This window comes from Actinia tenebrosa, unplaced genomic scaffold (genome assembly GCF_029948245.1).
Source record: "Actinia tenebrosa isolate PJP-AT-01 unplaced genomic scaffold, QUT_ActTen_1.0 PGA_scaffold8__29_contigs__length_14323225, whole genome shotgun sequence".
Classification (NCBI taxonomy): Eukaryota; Metazoa; Cnidaria; class Anthozoa; order Actiniaria; family Actiniidae; genus Actinia; species Actinia tenebrosa.
This window is the reverse complement of record NW_028292585.1, coordinates 4,353,561-4,375,253: the sequence shown is the minus strand read 5'-3', so window position 1 is coordinate 4,375,253 and position 21,693 is coordinate 4,353,561. Positions and strand designations below refer to the sequence as shown.

Genomic DNA, 21,693 nt, shown 5'->3' with positions numbered 1-21,693 from the left:
AGAGGTGTTGCTTTTATCTTTGACCATGTCTCCTGAAGTCGTCGCGAGCCTCCTTAATTTTTTACCCAGAATTCCTTTTGGTCTTTTAAACATACAAAATGGCCTCTTTATAAACGTTGGGGCTTTAAAATATCTGACAAAAAGCCTGTTAAAATTATTCGATGTTTGAAGGATTTGGGGCTTTATATTATGTCCATGTTGCGACTTATAACTCTGGATGCGAATAACACCTTACTTAGGGTTCGTGGAAGTGTTGGGGAACTCTATTGTAAAACAGCTCAAAAATATGGCCTAAACTTTGATGCCAAGGTATTGGACAGGGAATTTAGAAAATCTTATACGATTTATCGCGACAAATATCCCAATTTTGGAGTTCGGGATGGTATGTCTACTAGTGAATGGTGGTTTAAAGTGATAAGCAAAGCGTTCAAAAAAGTGGGCTGTGAAGATGAGCAAGCTGTTCAAGACATTACGAACTTTCTGTATACAGAATTCACTCATGCATCAAAGTGGGATGTATTCCCCGAGGTTAAGACAGTACTACAACATCTTAAATCCAAGGGCTTTACTCTAGGAGTTGTGTCAAACTTTGACGAACGGCTACCAAAGATTTTGGACAGTTTAGATTTGATCAAATATTTTTCATTCGTTTTGTGTTCTACTGAAGTTAAAATTGCTAAACCATCGCTTGAGATATTTCAGCTCGCTCTTGAACGAGGTAGAGCGAGTCCTAAAGAGGCTTTACATGTTGGAGATAATATTAATCTCGATTATTATCCATCGATAAATGTAGGCATGTCTGCTTATCTTGTTGATAGATATAAAGACTCAAACGCCAATGGATCTGGGATCGCTCCAGATCGTATAATAACAAATTTGAATCCTTTAATGAATCTGTAACTCGTATAATGTCTTCTTATATAATTTGAGTTATTAATAAAGCATCTTCCAATAAACGCGGTCGTGAGATTTCTTTATTTTATTCTTTTTCTTGCGAAAAATGGGATTGAAACGGGAAGCGAAGGAAATGATTTGGGCTTCCTGTGGTCCACTGTGTAGCCTGGGCACTATTATCAAAATGGCGGAACGATGGTAACTGAATTTTTTGTCCTTGGTGGAGAAGACATCCTTCGAGAATACTTCATTTAAATGCTGCTATGATTGGTTTTAATATCTGTTTTCTCTACTGAAACGTTGCTTAAAAATCTGTTAATACTTCTGCTGTAAAGCAAAGGTTCATTTCTTCTCCTGAGTCGTAAAAAATGTCATCAGAGTACGGCAGGTGGACAAAGTCTTCTTCTAAAACACCAGATTCCTTTTGGTTTAGGGATCAAACTAGCACTAAATGGAGTCCTAAAAGCGATGATTCAGACCCAAACTTTGAATCTGACGAAGAGAACGTAGCAATGGAGACAGATTGCATGATGGACATCAAGAATTTAAGCGGGACAAACAGTCAAGGACCAAAGTTCATCCTTAAAGCTCCTTTGTTATCAAGTGTGATGGCCAGCAATGCTCAACAGAAATCTCCTCAGTATAATAGCAAGTATACTCTCTCAGGAGCGAGCTCTAAATCTCTTGTAGTTGGCAGACCTATGAGAGCTGTAGGACTTAAAGACATTGACTTGACGAAAAATGCCAGAGCTGAAGAGTTAAGACGAGCTAAAGTAGCAAATAGATGTCAAGATAATAGGAGTATAATAAATCCGATATCACATTACTCTACACGATCCCTCCCTTGGCCCAAAAAAAAGGAGAAAAGCAAACCAAGTGGTCACCATAGAAACATCTATGGGATTAATAATGTTGGCATTGATGATGATGATGATATTCCCAATACACCTCCACCGGAGTATAGCACTCTAGCCCTTCCATGGAACGAAAGCTTACCTGATATTACTATTGATAGTAAAGGATCCAATGTTAGGACTCAAAATAGCCAACAATCCAAGTTAATGTTGTATTCAGAATTCATTGTAGAAGATGAAAAGTGTGATGGAAAACTCAAAAACCAAGGACAAAATGATGTAATAGAAATTACTGATGATGAGGATAATGATTCTATTACCACTTCGTTTTATGAAGACTGTAAAAGTACTCTTGATAATCAGTTGCCATGCCGACAGCGCCACATGGAAAATAAACCTCCATCTAAGGGGTCTAGCTTGAACTATTTTAGTGATGATGATGATGATGACAAGATGGAAGGTACAAAGCCATCTAAAGATCAATATGAAGCTACAACGAATGTGGATAAATCACTACAGAATGAAAAACAAGCAAAAATAATAATATTCAGCTTGCTAGGGTTACTCATAGTAATGATATCTTATCTAAATTTCAATCACCTTGGCTTGTGTCTTCAAAGTGAGTTTCAGGTCAACCTCACAGGGCTTGAAAAAGATCTTCAACAAGAATTCTATGGACAGCACCTTGCAAGAAGGGTGCTGCTATCATCATTAAAGAGCCACGTCCAAGGAAAGAGAAACAAACCATTGGTATTGTCACTACATGGCTGGACAGGGACAGGAAAAAACTACGTCAGCAGAATCATTGCCAAACATCTCTTCAAACATGGAGCTCAGAGTAGTTATATTCACAAGTTTATTGTCCCACTGCATTTCCCACATGTTAGTGATGTTAAAATCTACAGGCAACAACTGAGACAATGGATCATTGGAAATGCTACTGAGTGCAACAAAGGAGGCCTGTTTATTTTTGACGAGATGGATAAGGTTCCAGATGGGCTTGTGAGCATATTGAAGCCATTTCTTGATACAAGAGGATTGAAATCTTCTCTTAACTTGAATAAATTTGTTTTTCTTTTTCTTTCCAATTCTGGTGGACAACTGATAAACAAATATGTATTAGACCATTACAAACAAGGATATGCAAGAGAGACTATTGACCTTGTCAGCCTCGAAGGGCTACTACACAGATATGCAGAGACTAATCCAAATGCATGGTACAATGAACTACTAAAATCTGAAGTGATAGACTATTTTGTTCCATTCCTACCACTGGAGAGATCACATGTAAAACAATGCGTACACAGAGACATGAAGACCAAGGGATATATTGTACTAGAGAGGATGGTCACTGATGTAACAGATGAGATGAGTTATTTTCCTCAGGACTTTCAACTTTTTTCAACTTCTGGTTGTAAGAAGGTTTCATCTAAAGTTGATGTAGCCATGGGATGAATTCAACAATGCTAACAATAATTTGTGTTAAAATCCTTTCACAGTTACTAAAGATTTTTTATGTGCCGTCATAAGGATTTCAGAAATGGGGCAATTAAATGGCACAGTTACTGTTTAACAATACAATAGTTTTTAAAAAACTATATTTTGCAAGAGGATACAAATAGATGAGTATAATTTATAACAGTTCCACAATAATTTTTTTTAATTCTTAAAGGGGCACTTGGATGAAAACGCCCCGATTTTTGAAAGTCCAAATAATTGAAGTATTAGAGGATAATATGATTCAATTATAATTATGAAAATCGGATTAGTGAAAATTTTAGCCTGGGAGCCACTTGATATTGACATATTTTGGGTTAAAAGCGAAAAGAACAATAGGGTTGAGTAAATGACGTTATTTACTCACAATTTAGATGCTGAATAAAATTGATAATTTTTTCCTGCCACTTTTGACTGTGAAGGAAACATGTTGCTTGGCTACTCTCTGGGCCATATAGGTAAGTTTAAACAAGTTTCAAGTCATTTCCAATTTTTATTGATTTTCATCCAAGTGCCCCTCCAAAAGAATACTAGTCTTGTTTGAAGTCTAAATAAGAATGGTGTGATTAGTCAGTAATTTGTTCAACCACAGTGAATATTTAACAATTATTATTCGCCGAAGGCAAAGTGAATATCAGAGGAATATTACCAAGCTGCGAGTCTTAGAGCAGAAAGGTAAATATCACCATAATCACTGAGCCTGAGGGGAGAGCAACATATATGACATTCATCCTGAGATTCATTCAAAAACACAGAAAACTAGAAACTACTAAGTTGCTTGATGGTATTGGTTTTGTTGTCAAAGCTCCTCAGGCCAGACTACTCCAACCCAGAGATACATATTTGACTCCATACTCGGCATCTTTGGAAAAGATATTGGTCAGAACATTTTTATGATCCATCGCCCCCCCCCCCCCCCCCCCCCCCCATCCCTGATAAAAAAATGAACGGTCCCTTATTGTGGCTTGAATATCAACAAATTAAACGTTAGAGTGCACGCACTAAACCCGTGAAACAAATACTAACTTTTAGTACTAAATGGTGATAAATAAACAATAGAAAACAAAGGATTCTGCATGATAAATAGTACTAATACTCTATCGGAGATGGGTCAATGATTGCACAGTCGAGTGAATACTGTCTAGATAGTGAACAGTTATGCAATTCCAGGTAGGGCATATACTTACACTCAATTGAAGAATCGTTGTCGGGTTCATAAACATGGAACATAGAAGCTGAGACCGAGATGACACGTGGGAAGTACGTTAATTAGATGCATGCTGTGACCGGCGACCCGTGGCATCATCCACTGTTTTTAGTACGCGTTATTAGGCATTCTAAACCGACTGCATGGATGGCGCAAATGAATAAATTATAATATAATTATGTCATTTCCCATGTGCCATTTCGGTCTCAGCTTTTATGTTCCATGTTTCTGAACCCGACAACGATTCTTCAATTGAGTGTATATACCATACAAATAATTGTTATATGGGATTGGTTTTATTGAGAGATCAATTTACTTGTAGGATTTATACGTTAGCTTTCTTGTCTGTTATACCGTAAATGCATTGTATAAAGAGTTAGTCACGTGAAATTGAATATCAGCAGAGCACATTTAGGTCATAGAAAAACAATTTTTAAGACTATTACTGATGGAACAGATGAGTATTTTAACTTCAGTTTCTTTATTCATCAACCAAAATTATGTGGGTTTTTTTTCAGCCTCGTCTCAATGCGCGTTCCAATTCTTGGAATAGACCCTTTCGAATTCCAAATTACCGCTGTGTTCCTTGATTACAGACTCATTTGCACAGGGTTAGCCTTGTATCAGTGTTTGAATATTCACAAATACCAACGGTAAAGTAAAGAATGCACAACTTTAGCAATACCATTTTGAAACTTGACGGACCTTGACTGGAACACGTGAATATTCTGCACAAACTCGAGGCTAACCCTGTGCAAATGAGTCTGTAATCAAGAAACACAGCAGTAATTTGGAATTCGAAAGGGGTCTATTGCCCTATTTCACTATGACGTCACTGCTTGTTTATGTGGGGGATAGAATCGCCAAATCTAATAGAAAATTCAACAAAATTTGCTCCTAGCGAAAAAGTTTGATCTAAAATGGCCTAATTTTCAGATATAATATGTGTTAATATGTACTAAAAAATATTACTATAATGTTAATATGTACTAAAAAATAATACCAACGGTAAAGTAAAGAATGCACAACTTTAGCAATACCATTTTGAAACTTGACGGACCTTGACTGGAACACGTGAATATTCTGCACAAACTCGAGGCTAACCCTGTGCAAATGAGTCTGTAATCAAGAAACACAGCAGTAATTTGGAATTCGAAAGGGGTCTATTGCCCTATTTCACTATGACGTCACTGCTTGTTTATGTGGGGGATAGAATCGCCAAATCTAATAGAAAATTCAACAAAATTTGCTCCTAGCGAAAAAGTTTGATCTAAAATGGCCTAATTTTCAGATATAATATGTGTTAATATGTACTAAAAAATATTCTGAGAGTTTGTTGGCTATTCTACTTCTCTTCGTGGATTGATACGGGTTTTAGAACAATTTTCGGTGAATTTGCGTTGATTTGACCTCCTCCGACGTCCTTTGTGTTTAAACCAATAATTTTTTGATGTGACGTCATAGTGAAATAGGGCAATTCACTCACCAGGAATTAAGGCTTTCCAAGAAAGCTGCTTCTTCGTTGTTTGCGCAGTTCTATTGCATGGTGGTTTACAATATTTTCGATATATCTCCAGCGCTTTGCAGTGGACGTTAGAGGGTTCATTTATATAGAATCTCGAAATCTGTAGAAAGGTAAGCATCAACGTAATGTTGATAGCCATAATCTTGTCCAAGCTCTACTTGGTTTTGAAGCAAGTTTGCTTACTTGTGCTTTAAGTAATTCTGATCTTTTTAGGACATCTTGCTGCCCTTGACTATAATTTTTTCATGGCTTAAAAAGGTGTCGGGTGCATTTTTGAGAAATGAGTCATAAAGACTAAAACTTTTTTCGTGTTTTTGACTTTCTAGCAAACTGCTGACTTTCTAGCAAACAAATACTTCGAAACTACACGCTTTATTTACATAGTAAACTGATTGATTTGTTATTTGAAACGAAAGGGTTGTTACTGATTTTTCTGTGATTCTATTTGTGTTGAGTTTCATCGAAACTCCCAGTTTATATTTCGCAAAAACCTATTTTATCAGCCGAGAATCATATAGGATCGCCAGAAAACTCGAATCATAGTGGGAGGTGCTTATTTAAGTTCACTCGGCCATATCAAATTATCTGTCAATCCTCGTATTGTCTGAGCGTATACCTGATTGGTTCATGTGCTCGAAGTAATTAGCATAATCTAAGGAATTCAACCGGAATTCAAAATGGCGGCTGGTCGCGAAAGACGAGAAAAAGGGTTTTATTCAACTTTAAACAATGTTTCTTCTGCGGATATTCTTCCCAAGTCTCAAACTACTAGAATCAAAGGAAAGGGGAGACTATGGGAAGTGGAGCGACTCATCACGAAGCGAGAAAATGTTACGGTGAGTTGAATTTCTTTGTTTCTGGTAATTGATAAGCATACATAATTCATAGATAAACTTATTGTAGTGCTTATAGAATTCTGCTTATGTGCTATTTTTATTCGCTAACAGGGGACTACTGAATACTTAGTTTTGTGGCGGGGATATTCTCCTTCGATTCCACCTGGGAACCAGAAGAAAATATTTCACTTGATTGTGTCCGGTATGATTTATTGATTTTTGCTGCTTACAAGTTATTTAAGCTTTTATTATGTATTGAATATTTACAGCAGCATACAAAAATAAAACACCACTATATATACAATATATTTAAAAAATGGGGAAGTTTTCTGTGGTCAAAGGTGCATCATTTACTAATCGCATTTTATTGATTTCCTTTTCAGGTTTTTCAATAATCCAGTAATTGAGGAAACTATCATTTTTTCAGAAGTAACTTCATTCAGGGTTGCGGTTGAGAAACACCTTAAATCAAAATCAAGGCTTCCAGTAACCATCTCATTCAGGGGAGACGTTTATAAATCCCTTTTTGAGGGAAAATGGACACTTTATGAGAGATGGCACTTGTTAGAAAAGTCAGCTTTCCCAAGGAAGTATTTTCCAGAGTTTTGGGATTACTCTGCAGATTCCCATGGCCAGGGGATAAAAGTCTTTTACCCCATGAAAGTTAGATCTTATATCTCCCGGTCACCCAAAAAATATAGTGTACTTGAAGGGCACCATCCAACTCCAAGAGCATTTCAGGAGAAATTGACTTTTTCTTTCATAAAAGTAGCTCTTGGTGATGATTCTAATAATTAACTTATACCCTTTAAGCTTATATCTCTTAATAAGAATTCATAAATGAATACTGTATTATAAATAATCAATGAACAAAGCACAATAGAAAATCTTAATCATATTCAAGTCTGTAAATCAGATACAGACTCATCCTCATTTGCATTCCACTTAATAAACATAGATATTTTGGCACTATGCTGATATGGCTAGCCATTATAAATGCCCATGAAGGTCTCCTACTTGCATACTATATATATATATTACTCATACATGTCTTATTGTTTCTTGGTTCGTTTGGCATTTTCCCCCCCTTTTCTTGAATACACAGCTTGCTTTCTTTTTGCTCTATTATTTTGCTGGGTAGGTGGCTCAGCCATTACAGGAGGTGCTTCATTTGGCAAAACTTCAGGGACCTTGTCATAGCTGATTCTCTTGCGTGCTTTGCGTTTTGCTTTGATGTTGGTTTGCCAGTATTCTGAATTTTTTTTGGTATATTTTCTGGGCTTTCTCTCCCTATGCTTCAAAGCATTGATTCTGAACTCAGCACGCAGGATTTCAGCGGGGTCATCAGTGTGATTGCTCTTTCTTTGTATTATTTTCCGAGCATCATCATTGTTTTTTTCCACACCTGCAAGTTTATGTATCAGCATTATATTACTTGTGCTTAAAAATTTAATGTAGTTATGTTTCAGTTAATTGTACCTTGGCCACTGAACTGTTTTATATTTTTGTGCAACTTCACCATTTGTGGGATGTGGTATGCTGCTGCATGCATATAGCATGTCACACGTTCTCTGGCATATCCAATCCTTTTATGCCCCACTTCAGCAAAGGTGTCAATCCATTTTTTCATCTAGAAAGAAATTTCCTTTAGCATTAGGATAGCAGACAAATTTTAAATCTTGTAATTTGCAAATTACCTTTTGACGGTATTCATCAATGTTAGTTGGTTCAAAGGAAGAAATGAAGTCAAAGTACATATTGGCAAATTCCTATAAAAAATACAGCAAATAACTTTATATCATATTTTGTTAGCTTCAATTGTTTGGATTAAACTTGGATTTAAATTGAAATTTGAATTAACATGGGTACCTTCCACAATTCTACTACTGTTTTTGCAGTATCCTGTTGTATTACAGTCTCCAATTTGCTGGGAAGATCTTTCATAAGTTTCTTCCTGTCATCCCCCATTAAACTTGTCCAATCCCAAGTACCCGATCCTTTTCCATCTGCATTTCTTTTTTCCCAGACTGAGAAAGAAACCCCACAGCTATTGATGGTATTGATGAGCTTGTCAAGATGGATTTTTTGCTTTCCACTCACATGGCTGAGAAAACTCTCCTTATCATCCCACTGCATTGCATCTTCAATAAGGTTACCAATTAAAATATCTGTTATGCGGAGCATTAAATGTAGTTCATCCAATATTATGTGATCCAGTGGGATATTAAGGAGAGGTGGAAATACACAACAGTAGTTTTCTCCCTTTGATTTGCAGGCACATTCATGCAGTTCCTCCAGTGTTCTCTTGAGAGGTGCCTCATTGTAGTAGTTGTCTGGCTTGGTCATGTCACCCCTTAAGAAAACAATAATTATTATTTATCTTTTTTAAAGTTTTTTTTTTTTTTAATCAGCATGTGGATACATTTACTTGTCGTTATCCTAACAACAATGAATAAAATATGAAAGGCAAGCTAGGGTACTTAAGCATATACCTGTCTTTCTTAAAAACTTTGCACCACAAACAAGCATAGTTGGAATTAGCTGCAGTGAGGCCCATAACCAGCAGCAGGAACTGAAAAGATAAACGACTTACGCAGATAAGGAAATACAACTTTTTATGCTTAATACCTAGTCCATAAATATAACATTTTATTGCATGGAATATGACTGTATATATGAAGTGTACCTTGTAATCACCTCCAAGAAACATCTCTATCTCTAATTGTTTGTTATCCACAGTTATGTAGCCATCCTTTATTATATCATTGACCTCATCAAAAATGTCCTTAAAGCTGCTTTCTATAGTTTCTCTGCTTTCAGGGCCATTTACTACAGCTATGGTGTGAGTACCTATGAGATAATTTGAAATTGTTTAATCAAATTCCTATGAAAAACACTTTAGTTCATCTTATAAATTGTACAATTATAGTAATATTTACCTTTTGATGATAATAGATCATCTGTACTCTGAAGAATTGAAAAGCTGAGCAATATAAAATTACTCGCCCTACTCATTCTGGCACCATCACCACTCAATTTAACTTTCACCTTCTCACCTTCTTGAATCACATTGGACTTTCTCTGTAAAGACAATGATTTACTGATGTAAGTAAATTAGAAACCTTTTAAAGAGAGCATTACAAGTACGGCCTCCACAATCTGAAAATAAAAACAAGACACATATGTACATACCATTTGTTGAACTTGATCAGTTAGTAATTGTTTGAAATGATGCTGTGCACCTGGGGCCTTGCCTGGGGTAGAAGTAATTATGCAGTTCTTGTTGAGTTCACTTCTACATTGTTTAATCAAGTAGGACTTGGGCAATCCATCTATGGTCATGGACAATTCATGTAACAATTCATCTCCAACCCCAAATTTATCAAGGAGGTAGAGAATACTCTCGACCCTGGCTTTATCATCCTCATTCAGTTTAGAGAATTGTGTTTGTGGTGAAGACTGATCATTCATATTAGGGGAGCTGGATGTTGATGAAGTTTCAGAGCTGGAGGGTGGTGTAGCAGGTAAAGTTTTGTCCTGTGTCAATGATGCATTTGGGGAAGCAGAGGAAACTAGTGGTTCTGTAGGAGATGAGCTGTTGAATTCAATATTGTATGTCTTGGAGCTGTCTGGATCCTTCAACTTTAGGCAGTCAAGCTCGAGCCCAAAAAGACTACTGAAATACAGAGCCTTTTGAGCTCTTGATTTTAATTCCTTTAATTTCTTATTTTGGGCTTGAGTCAACTTAAGCTTAGGAATAGCTGTGCCCCTGACTTGACAATACTGGTCTTTTTCAAGTTGCCTTATATATTTTTTCATTTTTTCATTTTCCTCTTGGCAGATATTGAGAACTTCTTTTTCCTTGACCATTTCCATGAAAAGTTCCTGTTTTTTCTTTTCAATGTCAGAATATTTTTCTTTTAATTCCTCTATTTGGCTCTCTGCTATCTGCAATTTTTGTTCGAGGTCGCTGAGTTTTGATTTCCATTCTTCCACTGTTATAATATCATTTTTCAAAATTGCAATTTTTTTCCAGCTTTCCAAAAATTGTTTTCTCTTTTTCAGATTTCCCATTTTGTTGAGGGCTTTCCTTTTGTTTTCAGAATCAATAGCAATCCTTGAAAACTGTTTTTCTAGTCGAACACTTTCCTTATTTAGTCGAAAAGCATCTCCAGGAATGGTTAAATTTATGAGTTCGATGTACTTCAGACTCTGAGAAGAACAAACCATGGTTCGTCTCCATGCAGCAAGGGCCTCCATTCTTATTTTTAACCAGAAAACTACATCATTGCCGCTTTCGCGTTACTCCAAGATATAGTGGAGCTTTGTGTTGGGGCATTCAGTGAGAGAAATCAACTCTTTTCCTTTATGTACATCAGACATTTCAAAAAATTTCCCGAAGTTATTACAAACACAATAATTTTGGCACACTAAGATTCGCGGTTTTTTTTAAAACTGCAAAGTCAGATGGGTAAACTAGGGTTCAGTCTCTCTAGGCTTTATTTTGAACGCCTAGCACAATTTATTCAAGATGGCTGCTTCGAAAAAGAAGATAGCAAGTAGTTTTCCTCGCTTTTCACATCAACTAAAGCACTTTCTATGGATGATATTGCACTTGTGTAGACGTCATTTGTGCCATAGTTTAAATCTTAAAAACTGAGCCTGTATCGAGAGGAATTTATCAAAATATTTTGCTGAGCAATGGTCTGTTATTTCAACTCGTGAAATACATATGCGGCAAGGTTAGTACGCACATATAGGGATAGAAAATTTAAATGTAGTGCAGGTATATTCATCGCTTCCACTAAGTGACACCCTATACATGGCGTCAAAAACTGTTGGTTTACAAAATTCGTAAAACCGAACCGAAAATACTATGTTAAGTCCCATAAGTAGCTTCTAAATAAACTTTACGTTTATGAGAACTTATCCAGATACACGGTAGCTTGTGTAAATACATATATTTTAATTCACGAAGAGATTCATAATTATTCGCCATACATTTTCTACAAGGAGGGAGTGAAATCCAAGCCGAAAAAATTCTAAGTGCCACGCTCCAACTGCGCATGTCGATTCAAGTTTTCTGGCGATCGGTGTATCACTAAACTAAACATCGTAGCGACTCTAAGTACCAAAGCGTTGAACGAGAAACCGTAACTCGTGCTTCCTCATTTCACCCTCTCTCGAATACACAGGAAAATAGATATATAGTTTTCTTTCGAAAGATAGTTACTGGGTTTCTTTCAGGAGAGGAGAGACAGAAACGGTGTAATCGAACGCAAAAGTTCAAATAAGTTCAATAATTATCGATGCTGCAAGATAATTATTCTAAAAAAATATATTATTTTTTGACTAAAAAATTGCTTGTATCCAATCAAATCGTTTGAAATCCCACACAAATAAAAGCGCAATTGAGCAGAGCGACGCTTTTTATATGTAATAATATAATCTAAGCATTAGCAAAAGTATGGTTAAAAGAATCCAGACAGACGGATGCAAAGTACCCACTAGATCTACTTTAACTATGATATAAAACATTTTCTTTGGATTTCTGGCTTTTCTCACATCAACCCGGTAACATCGTGGTCGTCATATCTTTTAGTGTTTCTTCCTCTAGTGAATGACTGCTATTCAACTGGTTTTATAATTGTATTTTAAAACTTTCTTCCAGTACTGTACCATTGCCATGGCAGCCGCCAATGTCGTTCTGGGTCACTACGAAGTCAATTGGCAAGACAAGTTAGGACAGGGAGGGTTTGGAATCGTGTTTCGAGGTACGTGATGTCCATTGTCTTACAGTTAATCTTTTAAAGTCGAGAGGGAGTACTGGATTTCCTGCTGATCGCAGAATATTTAGGAACATATTTAGGTTTACATGAAATTTTGATTTATTTGAAAGGGACGGACACACGACGAGGCATAGAGGTGGCCGTAAAGCAAATGGAGCTGAAGAAGGACAAAATTGGAAGTGATGCAATGACAGAAATCAAGAACTTGCAGGTGAATTTTAAAAAACTTGTTCGGTACCCTGGAACAACCTCTGGGCTAATTAAATTCAAAGAGTAGAAGGGAATGTTTTTTCTATTCTTTCTTTCAATCTCCACATCTTTTGTTTTAATTGTCTATTCATTCCTACCCTTTGCACCAAACGCTAATCGCTAGAATATACGACACTACAACATAATGGAGTGTGACTGTGCTGGGTGCCTGGTGGACAGCGTTAGACCAGCATTTTATTTTCAATCATGTACGCTTCATCATTAATATGAATATATAAATATTACAATTGTTTAGAAAACGAACCTACATTATTACATTACAATAATACGCTGCCCGCTACGAAAAAACCAGTAGGATAAAAACTTCTTTGGTAAAAAGCCCACTAGAAAACGTAGTCCTCGACCGATGCAACGTATTAACGCTCCGAGGGCTAGAGCTATATTCTAAAGTAGATTTGTAACGTAAATTTGCATAAGTTTGGATACAAATTTTGGCTGTCCAACAAGCGAGGGAAATACATTTAGTATAACACTAACTTATATACTTAGCGTATATTTGCATAATTAAATGTCATGCGACTAAAATATTCACAAGGGAATATACAAGATAAACATATTCACTTAACGTGATCAATGTGCTACGAACCGCAATGACACTTTCCAACTGCACGTTGTTACGTTGGAAAGCTGTTATTCTCTGTTCATAAGTATTTTCTGTTTTCAGAAACTCCCGTCCCACCCCCACATAGTCAAGTTTTTCGACTCGTTTTTCCAAGCCAATTCGTTCTGGATGGTGATGGAGTTTTGCAACTTTGGCAATCTAAAGCAGTACTTTGACAAGTACAAGCCCATAGACTTTGTAACCAAGGTTGAATTCATGCAACAGGCAGCTAGTGCCATCCGTCACTTGCATGGGCTGCCTGTTCCGATTATACACAGAGACTTGAAGCCAGCTAACATCATGTTGCATTATACGGGCGACAAACCAGTCATTAAAGGTAATTTAATGGGGTGCTTGCTTCCGGCTTGTTAGACTTACAGGCAACCCAGTAACCCTGGAGTAACCCTATTACGCCGTGATGGTCCTGGTAGATATATATATATATAGTTTATTAACATATTAATAGCAAACCACAAAGTTTGAAAAATATGATATTTACAATAAGATGATGCAATGCAAAATATGAAATATTTAGAATTATAAAAATGTTGAAAATGAGAGACATGAAAGAAATATTACATTAATTTACAGGGTAAGAAGATAAGTATAAATCCGATCTTCAAATGTATTAGTGTTTACAATAAAACAATCGAAACATCTTTAAATGTCCATGCTATCCCACATTCTAATACAACTTGGTAAGAAACTGTTCTTAAGTAAAAGTTCACTGAGCTTGTTATTATTTTGAGTTAGTATTTTCTTATAGAGTTTTTGACAGCGCTCTTGTCTTCGGTGGTTAAGTCTTTGGAGTTTGGTAGTTTGTAGTGCTTCGTCATAAGTCAGATCAGGTCTGGTAACCCAGACCCTCTCGTCCAAAGCCAACACAGTATTTTAACTCAGTAACTTAGTTGGATGCATATTTTCATTAGTGCGTGTTTACATTTTTAGTGACTGACTTTGGCTTAGCCAAAGTTGCCGAAGACAAGGAAGAGAAGGCAGACATGGCAAACAGCTACATGATGTCGACCTTTGCAGGAACACCGGTATTCATGGCCCCAGAATTTTTTATGGAGCAGATGTATACATCCTCTGTAGATGTGTTTGCGCTTGGTCTAGTGTACTTAGGCATGCTTAACTATGATAAGATCGGCGACATTTTACCTTGTAAGTACTACCTCAGTAAGTTAGCTAGTGTAGCGGTCTTTGTGGTGAAGTGGAGAGAGGGAGGGGAAGAAGATATAGAAAACGGAATGCCCTCCTCCATTATTCCTTTCAGTGGACTGCTTCGAAGGCTCAGTGTTTCACAGGACTGGTGAGTATAGGTCTTCCATCCAAAAAAGCCCCATCACAGTTTTACTAAGTCTGGCATATTTCAACTGATTACGATTGGAGATTAAGAAGACCTACAGTACTGACTAGTAATCGTATCAATACGTTTATTCGATCAGATGAATCGCACGAGAACAACAAAATATTTTAGTTAATTTTACCTATTCATGTTTTCGTATTATTTTCAGTGTCTGACTTTAAAATGCCATTAGGAATGGTGATAGCACACGCGTTGCAAACAGGATCTTCTCCACCAAAACTCGTAGAGATAAAACCGAGCGATAGTAAAGAGACGAAAGAAGTAAAAGAAGTTATCGAAAAAATGTTGATGGCTAAGAAAGAAGATCGTATGAAAATTCAAGAAGTTAGCACCGCATTGAACAATATTTTCGGTAGGTCTATTTGGGAGCTATGTACTCGAGTTTATAGTTTTGAATTTTGTTAAATACTTTCCATTGAACAAAGAAGGAGGATATCAAAAATATAAATTCGTGTGCCTATTCTGACTTCAAGGTGGATCAGTTAATTACTCCTGACAATCCCTCATAGTTGGTATTATTCATTCCCATCTCGCTTTTTTTGAAACATGTTTGTAATCCTTCCAGATAAACGTAAGGACCGTCTTCCTGGCTACCCTTTGCTGAGGCAGGCTGGTGGTCAAAAGTTAGAGGTAGGTTCAGCTGTACGTGTTTTGAAACATGTCACAAAATATTGATACAAATCTGCGCATCATTTCCGGACACATTAGAGCGAAGAGCATTCTTTTCAATTTTCGAAATGTCTTTTTCAGGCTGGTTGAACTAGTAACAAAGCTAATTGCAAGTAATGGTACAAACGCTTTTTGGACCTGATTTTCCTTAAATATCATATTTCGTTACTAATCTAGGAAAAGGGAAGTCCCATCGAAGACGACAATGTTTTTTAGTGGAATAGACTGATAAATGAGACATTGACTTACAGACACATACATTTCAATCAAATTTTAGTCAGTTTTACCTGATGACTTTAAGTAATGATTTCAACATGATTCACATACAAAAAATTTCTTATAGCTGTAACTCGTTAGCAATATTTAGAGTATTTACCCTTAGAGTTCAAACAATCCGTAAATTACTAATTACTAACAATAGAAAACAATGGAATTTGCATGAAATTGTGCTATTTAGTATTACTAAAGTTTCACGGTTATATTGTTTGCACTCTAATGTTTTGTTCAGTTTAGAAAAAGGGGATATGTTACAATATACACTTCCGGTAATTACACCTACTTGCAAGAAGGTTGTTATAGAGTACAAACACTAAAAGTATGCAACACTGAGACAAACTAACAAACAAGTTAGGAAGCAAGTTAGGAACCGAGTTAGGAACCGAGTTAGGAAATCAAGCACTATGAAACTTTAATCATGAGTCTTCGAAGGTGGATAATATGATAAGAAGTTATCAGGTTTTTTGGCCTTGTTGTCTTAAACAGGGTACTGTATACATTTTAGCCAAGATTGTCCTAAGGTGACTAGCTACTTTATCAAGAAATCATTACAAAATGTTCTTAGGAAGATATTTTATAGAGAATTTAACGCTGATTTCAAAAAAGAAAAGAAAAATAGGGTGTCCTGAGCTTGTTTTTGAGATAATGAATTTTGAATACGGCCATCTTGGCAGGTTTTGGAAAGAAAAATGGCGCGGAAATCAAGCTTTTAACAAATTAAAAACTCAGAACATCTTCTTTAAACACTATTTTCGAAGAACTAACTAAAAATATTTGAAAGTTTTAAAATAAGCTCAAATTCCAGCATCTCGTTAGATCGATGAACCAAAATCGTAATCAAATGAGGACATTAAAAAACACATAAAACGCTTTTTGATAAGTAAAAACCATTAGGTTTTTTATATTTCTCGACGGTCCATTCTTTTTCCGACTTGTTTTGAATAGGGTATGACTTTTTTCACATTTAAGAAAATTAGACTCATCGGGTAGTAAAAACCAGACAACACTATGTTTGAGCCAGCAAACATTTTTGTCAGCGAACGAGTGACAGTCAACACGTCTCTTATGTCTTACGTTGCGTAACACTGCTGATGCAGACGTTTTACTTGCGATTTCTTTTTTTTGGCATTAATATATATATATTTAATATTCTGTAATAAAATAACATTCGATTCCTAACTCGATTCCTAACTCGCTTACTAACTCTTTTCCTAACTCGCTTCCTAACTGGAAAGATAGGCATCCTCTGCAACACTTTGCACTATTTAGTAGTAAATAGTGCTAATTAAACAAAAGAAAACAATAGGATTAGCATAATTTAGCAGTATTTAGTGGTATTTATGTTACAATCTTATAGTGTTTGTACTCTACCAGAATAGAACATTTGTAATTTAGTAAAATAGTGATTTTGTAAATTTACCGATTAGGAATGAATTAGTCTAGAGTGCTCACACTAAATCCGTGAAACAAATACTAATTTTTAGCACTAAATAGTGATAATTAAACAATAGAAAACAAAGGATTCTGTATGAAATAGTACTAATTAGTACTATCAAGAGTTCATATTCTCTTGGTACTATTTAATGTTCACGGTTTTAGTGCGTGCACTCTATCACTGACGTCATATTCAAATTTATCAGTAAGAAAAAATAATTTTGGACGACATGATGTAACCAGCATGCAGATGAAGATGCAATTTCAAACTTAAAACGAAAATGAATGAATAAAAAATAAGATCAGTATTTGTTTTTGAAAGTTTCTGCTCGTGTAACATTGTAAATAGGTTGACCTAATAACAATACTAAAAGAAAAATACTAATTTCACTTCAGACTTGGAAAAGTAACCGCTGCCTGGCGACAGTGATAATTTATTCCTAATCGGTTAATTTACTAAATCACTAATAGTTACCCAATTACAAATGTTCTATTCTTGTAATGACAACCTTCTTGCAAGTAGGTGTATGTATTCATGATTATTTGTAACTATGATCAAGTGACGCGATTGAGCATATCATCGAATACATGAACCCGTACACATCGCGAAACAACTGAGGAGATACTTTTTTCTAAGGCCCGTACCCATATCCGGAAATTTTCGAAAACGGTCTTCAGAGTGGAAATTTTCGAATACGCTCCGAATACGTATACGTGTGGACGGTCGTATCCGCAAATTTTCGAATACGCTGACGTAAACACGATTTTGCGCATGCTCAATAAGAAATACTATCCGCCAAAGGGACTAGGCACTAGCGTGAATCAGGGCGGATCAAGAAATTTCCGGATACATGTGGACAGTGAATACGATTTGAAAACGATTTGAATACGCTGCGTGTGGACGCGAACATTTTCGTATCCGCAAAAAATAATTTGCGGATACAAAAATTTCCGGGTACGTGTGGACGGGGCCTTATTAACTTACAACCGTGTGAGTATAAACACGAATGTTACCATACAAAAGAACAAACCTACTAGCATAAAAGATAAACAAAAACAAAAAAAACAACAAAAAAAAATCGGTGTATTAATGAAGACCTATGATATTAATGTCTTCCTAGCTACTCTCTGAAGTAGCTACTCGATCTCTGAAGTACCAAGTCCCTCCCAATAAAACTTTTTCTCTCCTTCTTCTTCAGTCCACTATTTCTACTTGCAATATAGACCTTCTCAAAATCTGTTTATGTAATGACTCTCAGTGAGAAATGACAGAAAAAACAATTCATGTAAAATGACTATTTCTCTGTGTTCATATAGTTATCAACTGGCAGCATGGCAACCCCACAGATACGGAGTTTACCGACATCCCTTACGATGGAAAATAAAGCACACAACATACGTAAAATCGACGTTGGCAGCAAGACAATTTGGTCTTCTCCTGGTAAAGAAAAGATTCTTATGCTTGTTGGAGCTACTGGCGCAGGGAAGAGCACTTTGATTAATGGACTGGTTAACTACATCATGGGGGTACGTTACGAAGATGATCATCGATACAAACTAATTGGCGATGAAGGCTCAGGTTCACAGGCTCACATCCAAACAAAGTGGATCACAGCCTATACTATCCACAAGCAAGACAACCAGGGGAAGTTACCATTCACGTTGACCATTATCGACACTCCTGGCTTTGGTGACACAGAGGGTCTGCAAAGAGATAGGAAGATAACCAATCAGATCAGAGAGTTCTTCTCCCTCAAGGGACCCCAAGGTATTGATCATCTTGATGGTATTGGTTTTGTTGTCAAAGCTCCTGAGGCCAGACTAACTCCAACCCAGAGATACATATTTGACTCCATACTCGGCATGTTTGGAAAAGATATTGGTCAGAATATCTTTATAATGGTGACATTTGCATATGGTAACAAAGCCCCAGTGCTTGCTGCCATCAAGGAGGCAAAGTTTGAGTTTCAAAAAAGCTTCAAGTTTAACAACTCTGCGCTCTTTAGTGAAGTTGAGAAAGAGGATAAGGAGGAAGAGGACGAGGATGAGGATGAAGAAGCCAGCAATAACATGACCTTTAATTCAATGTACTGGAAAATGGGAGAAAAAAGCTACAAGGATTTCTTCAGAACATTTGGCAAGGCACAGAGTGTAAGCCTGCAACTGATAAGGGAGCTTCTTGAGGAAAGGGAACATCTAGAACACGTCATTCAACGTCTTCAGCAGAACATCCGAGCTGGGTTGGACAAAGCTGACGAGTTACGCCAGGCGGAGAGAGTCATAAAAGTACACGAGAAGGACATGCTGATAAACAAAGATTTCAGATACAAAGCTGACGTGACTAAACAACGTAAAGTTGATCTGCCAAGAGGTGAATATGTCACTAACTGTCTCAGATGTCAGATGACATGCCACTATCCTTGTGGTATTCCTAGAGATGAAGATAAAGCTGGCTGCGCTGCAATGGGAAGCAACGGTCAGTGCAATATTTGTCCAGAGAAATGCTATTGGAATAACCACGTCAACAACGCTTATAGATTCGAGCTCTACCAGGAAACAGAAACAATAACCTCAGAAGAGCTCAAAAACCGATATTACGAAGCAGCAAGCAAGAAGACAGCAACAGAAAAGGTCATTGCAGGCTTGAAAGAAGACCTCCAAAATCTGTACCTCACCGTATTTGGTATGCTCAGACAAGCTAATAGTATCATTCGTCGTCTAGAGGAAATATCCTTGAGACCAAACCCTTTGTCCGAGATACAGTACATTGACCTCTTGATAGAATCAGAGAGGTTGGAATGTAAACCAAACTTTCAGCAGCGCATTAGTGCTCTCAATGATGTCCGTAAAGAGGCCAAGATACTTGCAGAAATCAAAGACGAAAGAAAAATATTGAAGGATGCTGCTCAGTATTGCTGGCAAAAACTAAAGATTTTGTAACTCATCAATTTCTAATTGTTTTTTGATTTGTAAAAGTTGTCGTTTGTCGTTTAGTAGGAGCTCGAGGACAACTTAACCGCTAATAACGAAAAATATGTAAAACTTTAAAATAGTTCATTTTTAGATGTTGCTGGATCATGGGTTATTATTACTGACATTCAAATGGAGAACATTTATCTAAATTAAGAAACGAGGTAACATTCAAAATTTTACTATTAGCATTTCTTAATAAACAGTTTAACAGTTTCTTATCCGTTTATTTTTTAGCAGTTCTTGCATGCTATTTTATCATTAGTTCATGTTATAGTTTTCACATGAATCTCTTTGATAAGTTCTAATTATTCAAGCTTCATTGAAGCAGATCTTGTATCAGTTGTTGTATTTTTAAAAAATTGTCTAGGATTTGATTTGATATATTGGGGGATATTAAGCAGTAAATTGTACTAGTTAAATTGAGGAGTTTGTTTTTTAATTATTTCAATCAAACTAAACATTAGAAAATCAAAAACATTGACAACTGAGATACAGCAGTAAGTGTTCAAGATGAATCTAAATAAACATAATCTAAGTATGACCAATAGCTACAAGTATAGTCTACTAGATATGTAAACGAAGTGCTTGTTTCAAGTTAAGCATAGAGATGGAGATGTAAAATCATCTTTTTTGTAGGACATTACATTAAATCAGCGTACTGTAATGCTGTTGGGAAGTCAATTTTCTATGTGGTATTTCTTTTATTTCTCCTAATGTTTGTTTGGTTAACATTTTTATTATTTCATTTGATAGGAGGGGTACTGCTATCTCGTTGTTGACCTTCAAAATCGTGCCACTTTCATCATTTCGAAACGAAAGCCCCATCTAGCATTGATTTCCTTCACCAAGAAATTCTGAATTCTCCCCTCTCTGTCAGCTCAACACTGTAGGAAGTTGATTGTACTTTCATTTTCAGCTTTTGGTATTTTAAGGGGTGTGGCGAAAAAACAAAATCAAATTAAAAAAATATGATGCAATGTTTAACTCAATCCAAGCCGGCCATATTTGAACAATGCCGAAATATCATATTGATAATATGAAAATGTATAAAGGATGGGGTGAATGCAATTTAGGTGAGAAAAGTACCCAAAATATATTCAAATGTTCTGATTCCTATGTATTGGTAAAAGAAAAATAAATAATTGAACTAGAATCCCCAGTTATCGATGAGCAGGCATAAATTTGCTCACACTCACCATGTTAAAATCTACAAATCGAAATTCTAATTCGATCTCAGATTTAGAGTAAAAATCTCAGAACGACGTACTAAGTGGAGTAGGTTGGTCAAATTATCATTCCTCATCATTCCTTTTTCCTGAACAACCTGTTCAGAGTTTCAATTTTCTTCTCAAAATCGCTTCCAACATTTCCTCTGCAACGTAAAAAAAAATTTTTTTTAAAGACCTGAATATTTTGCCTCATAAAGCACCTCACTGGGTATTATCTGCAGGACAATCCATACTGTCCCATTCATCCATACTGTCCCATCCATCCACATT

General features: G+C 36.3%; 6 protein-coding genes across 10 annotated transcripts in view; 4 read left to right on the top strand and 2 right to left on the bottom strand.

The window, feature by feature from the left end:
- Positions 1-30: 30 nt before the first annotated feature.
- On the top strand, positions 31-956 carry LOC116301298 (haloacid dehalogenase-like hydrolase domain-containing protein 3). The gene has a single exon (XM_031710338.2). It carries the CDS (start codon positions 190-192, stop codon positions 898-900), a length of 711 nt encoding a protein of 236 aa, XP_031566198.2. The 5' UTR covers positions 31-189; the 3' UTR covers positions 901-956.
- A 132-nt stretch (positions 957-1,088) lies between these two features.
- On the top strand, positions 1,089-4,014 carry LOC116301287 (uncharacterized). The gene has a single exon (XM_031710328.2). The coding sequence runs from the start codon at positions 1,263-1,265 to the stop codon at positions 3,201-3,203; it is 1,941 nt and encodes a 646-aa protein (XP_031566188.2). The 5' UTR covers positions 1,089-1,262; the 3' UTR covers positions 3,204-4,014.
- Positions 4,015-5,929: 1,915 nt separating this feature from the next.
- LOC116298089 (uncharacterized) lies at positions 5,930-20,875 on the top strand. 2 transcript variants are annotated; one of them, XM_089040780.1, is made up of 8 exons: positions 5,930-6,087; positions 12,485-12,587; positions 12,713-12,813; positions 13,537-13,810; positions 14,422-14,637; positions 14,991-15,194; positions 15,408-15,472; positions 18,539-20,875. In XM_089040780.1, exons 2-8 carry the CDS (start codon positions 12,500-12,502, stop codon positions 20,159-20,161), a joined length of 2,571 nt encoding a protein of 856 aa, XP_088896906.1. In that variant the 5' UTR covers positions 5,930-6,087; positions 12,485-12,499; the 3' UTR covers positions 20,162-20,875. The 2 variants fall into 2 exon arrangements, with proteins under 2 accessions (XP_088896906.1, XP_088896907.1); XM_089040781.1 differs by lacking the exon at positions 5,930-6,087 and adding an exon at positions 11,359-11,555.
- On the top strand, positions 6,372-8,663 carry LOC148905003 (uncharacterized). Of its 2 annotated transcripts, XM_089040790.1 has the most exons (3): positions 6,372-6,813; positions 6,925-7,015; positions 7,197-7,333. In XM_089040790.1, the coding sequence occupies exons 1-3, from the start codon at positions 6,655-6,657 to the stop codon at positions 7,214-7,216; spliced, it is 270 nt and encodes an 89-aa protein (XP_088896916.1). In that variant the 5' UTR covers positions 6,372-6,654; the 3' UTR covers positions 7,217-7,333. The 2 variants fall into 2 exon arrangements, with proteins under 2 accessions (XP_088896916.1, XP_088896915.1); XM_089040789.1 differs by lacking the exon at positions 6,925-7,015 and having other exon boundaries at positions 6,373-6,813; positions 7,197-8,663.
- On the bottom strand, positions 7,866-10,683 carry LOC148905002 (uncharacterized). The gene is made up of 7 exons (XM_089024003.1): positions 10,006-10,683; positions 9,753-9,894; positions 9,306-9,663; positions 8,683-9,166; positions 8,511-8,582; positions 8,293-8,443; positions 7,866-8,218 (listed from the first exon to the last, which is right to left on the bottom strand). Exons 1-7 carry the CDS (start codon positions 10,681-10,683, stop codon positions 7,866-7,868), a joined length of 2,238 nt encoding a protein of 745 aa, XP_088880129.1.
- Positions 20,614-21,693, bottom strand: part of LOC116299589 (uncharacterized) — a 43,062-nt gene continuing 41,982 nt past the window's right edge. For all 3 annotated transcript variants that reach the window (XM_089040785.1, XM_089040784.1, XM_089040786.1), the window contains exon 16: positions 20,614-21,566. In XM_089040785.1, coding sequence (XP_088896911.1) covers positions 21,523-21,566 — 44 coding nt within the window. In that variant the 3' untranslated portion in view covers positions 20,614-21,522. The remainder of the gene's footprint in view (positions 21,567-21,693) is intronic.

What these genes read in the sequence shown, in the direction of transcription:
- LOC116301298 (XM_031710338.2), top strand. Translation starts at nt 190, where the DNA reads ATGTCCATGTTGCGACTTATAACTCTGGATGCGAATAACACCTTACTT.
- LOC116301287 (XM_031710328.2), top strand. Translation starts at nt 1,263, where the DNA reads ATGTCATCAGAGTACGGCAGGTGGACAAAGTCTTCTTCTAAAACACCA.
- LOC148905003 (XM_089040789.1), top strand. Translation starts at nt 6,707, where the DNA reads ATGTTTCTTCTGCGGATATTCTTCCCAAGTCTCAAACTACTAGAATCA. An exon ending in CGAAGCGAGAAAATGTTACG is followed by an intron (nt 6,814 to 7,196) that starts GTGAGTTGAATT and finishes TTTCCTTTTCAG; the next exon opens with GTTTTTCAATAATCCAGTAA.
- LOC148905002 (XM_089024003.1), bottom strand. Translation starts at nt 10,683, where the DNA reads ATGGTCAAGGAAAAAGAAGTTCTCAATATCTGCCAAGAGGAAAATGAA. An exon ending in TGATCTATTATCATCAAAAG is followed by an intron (nt 9,664 to 9,752) that starts GTAAATATTACT and finishes ATTATCTCATAG; the next exon opens with GTACTCACACCATAGCTGTA. An exon ending in TTGATGAATACCGTCAAAAG is followed by an intron (nt 8,444 to 8,510) that starts GTAATTTGCAAA and finishes ATTTCTTTCTAG; the next exon opens with ATGAAAAAATGGATTGACAC.
- LOC116298089 (XM_089040780.1), top strand. Translation starts at nt 12,500, where the DNA reads ATGGCAGCCGCCAATGTCGTTCTGGGTCACTACGAAGTCAATTGGCAA. An exon ending in CGACAAACCAGTCATTAAAG is followed by an intron (nt 13,811 to 14,421) that starts GTAATTTAATGG and finishes TTACATTTTTAG; the next exon opens with TGACTGACTTTGGCTTAGCC. An exon ending in CTGGTGGTCAAAAGTTAGAG is followed by an intron (nt 15,473 to 18,538) that starts GTAGGTTCAGCT and finishes GTGTTCATATAG; the next exon opens with TTATCAACTGGCAGCATGGC.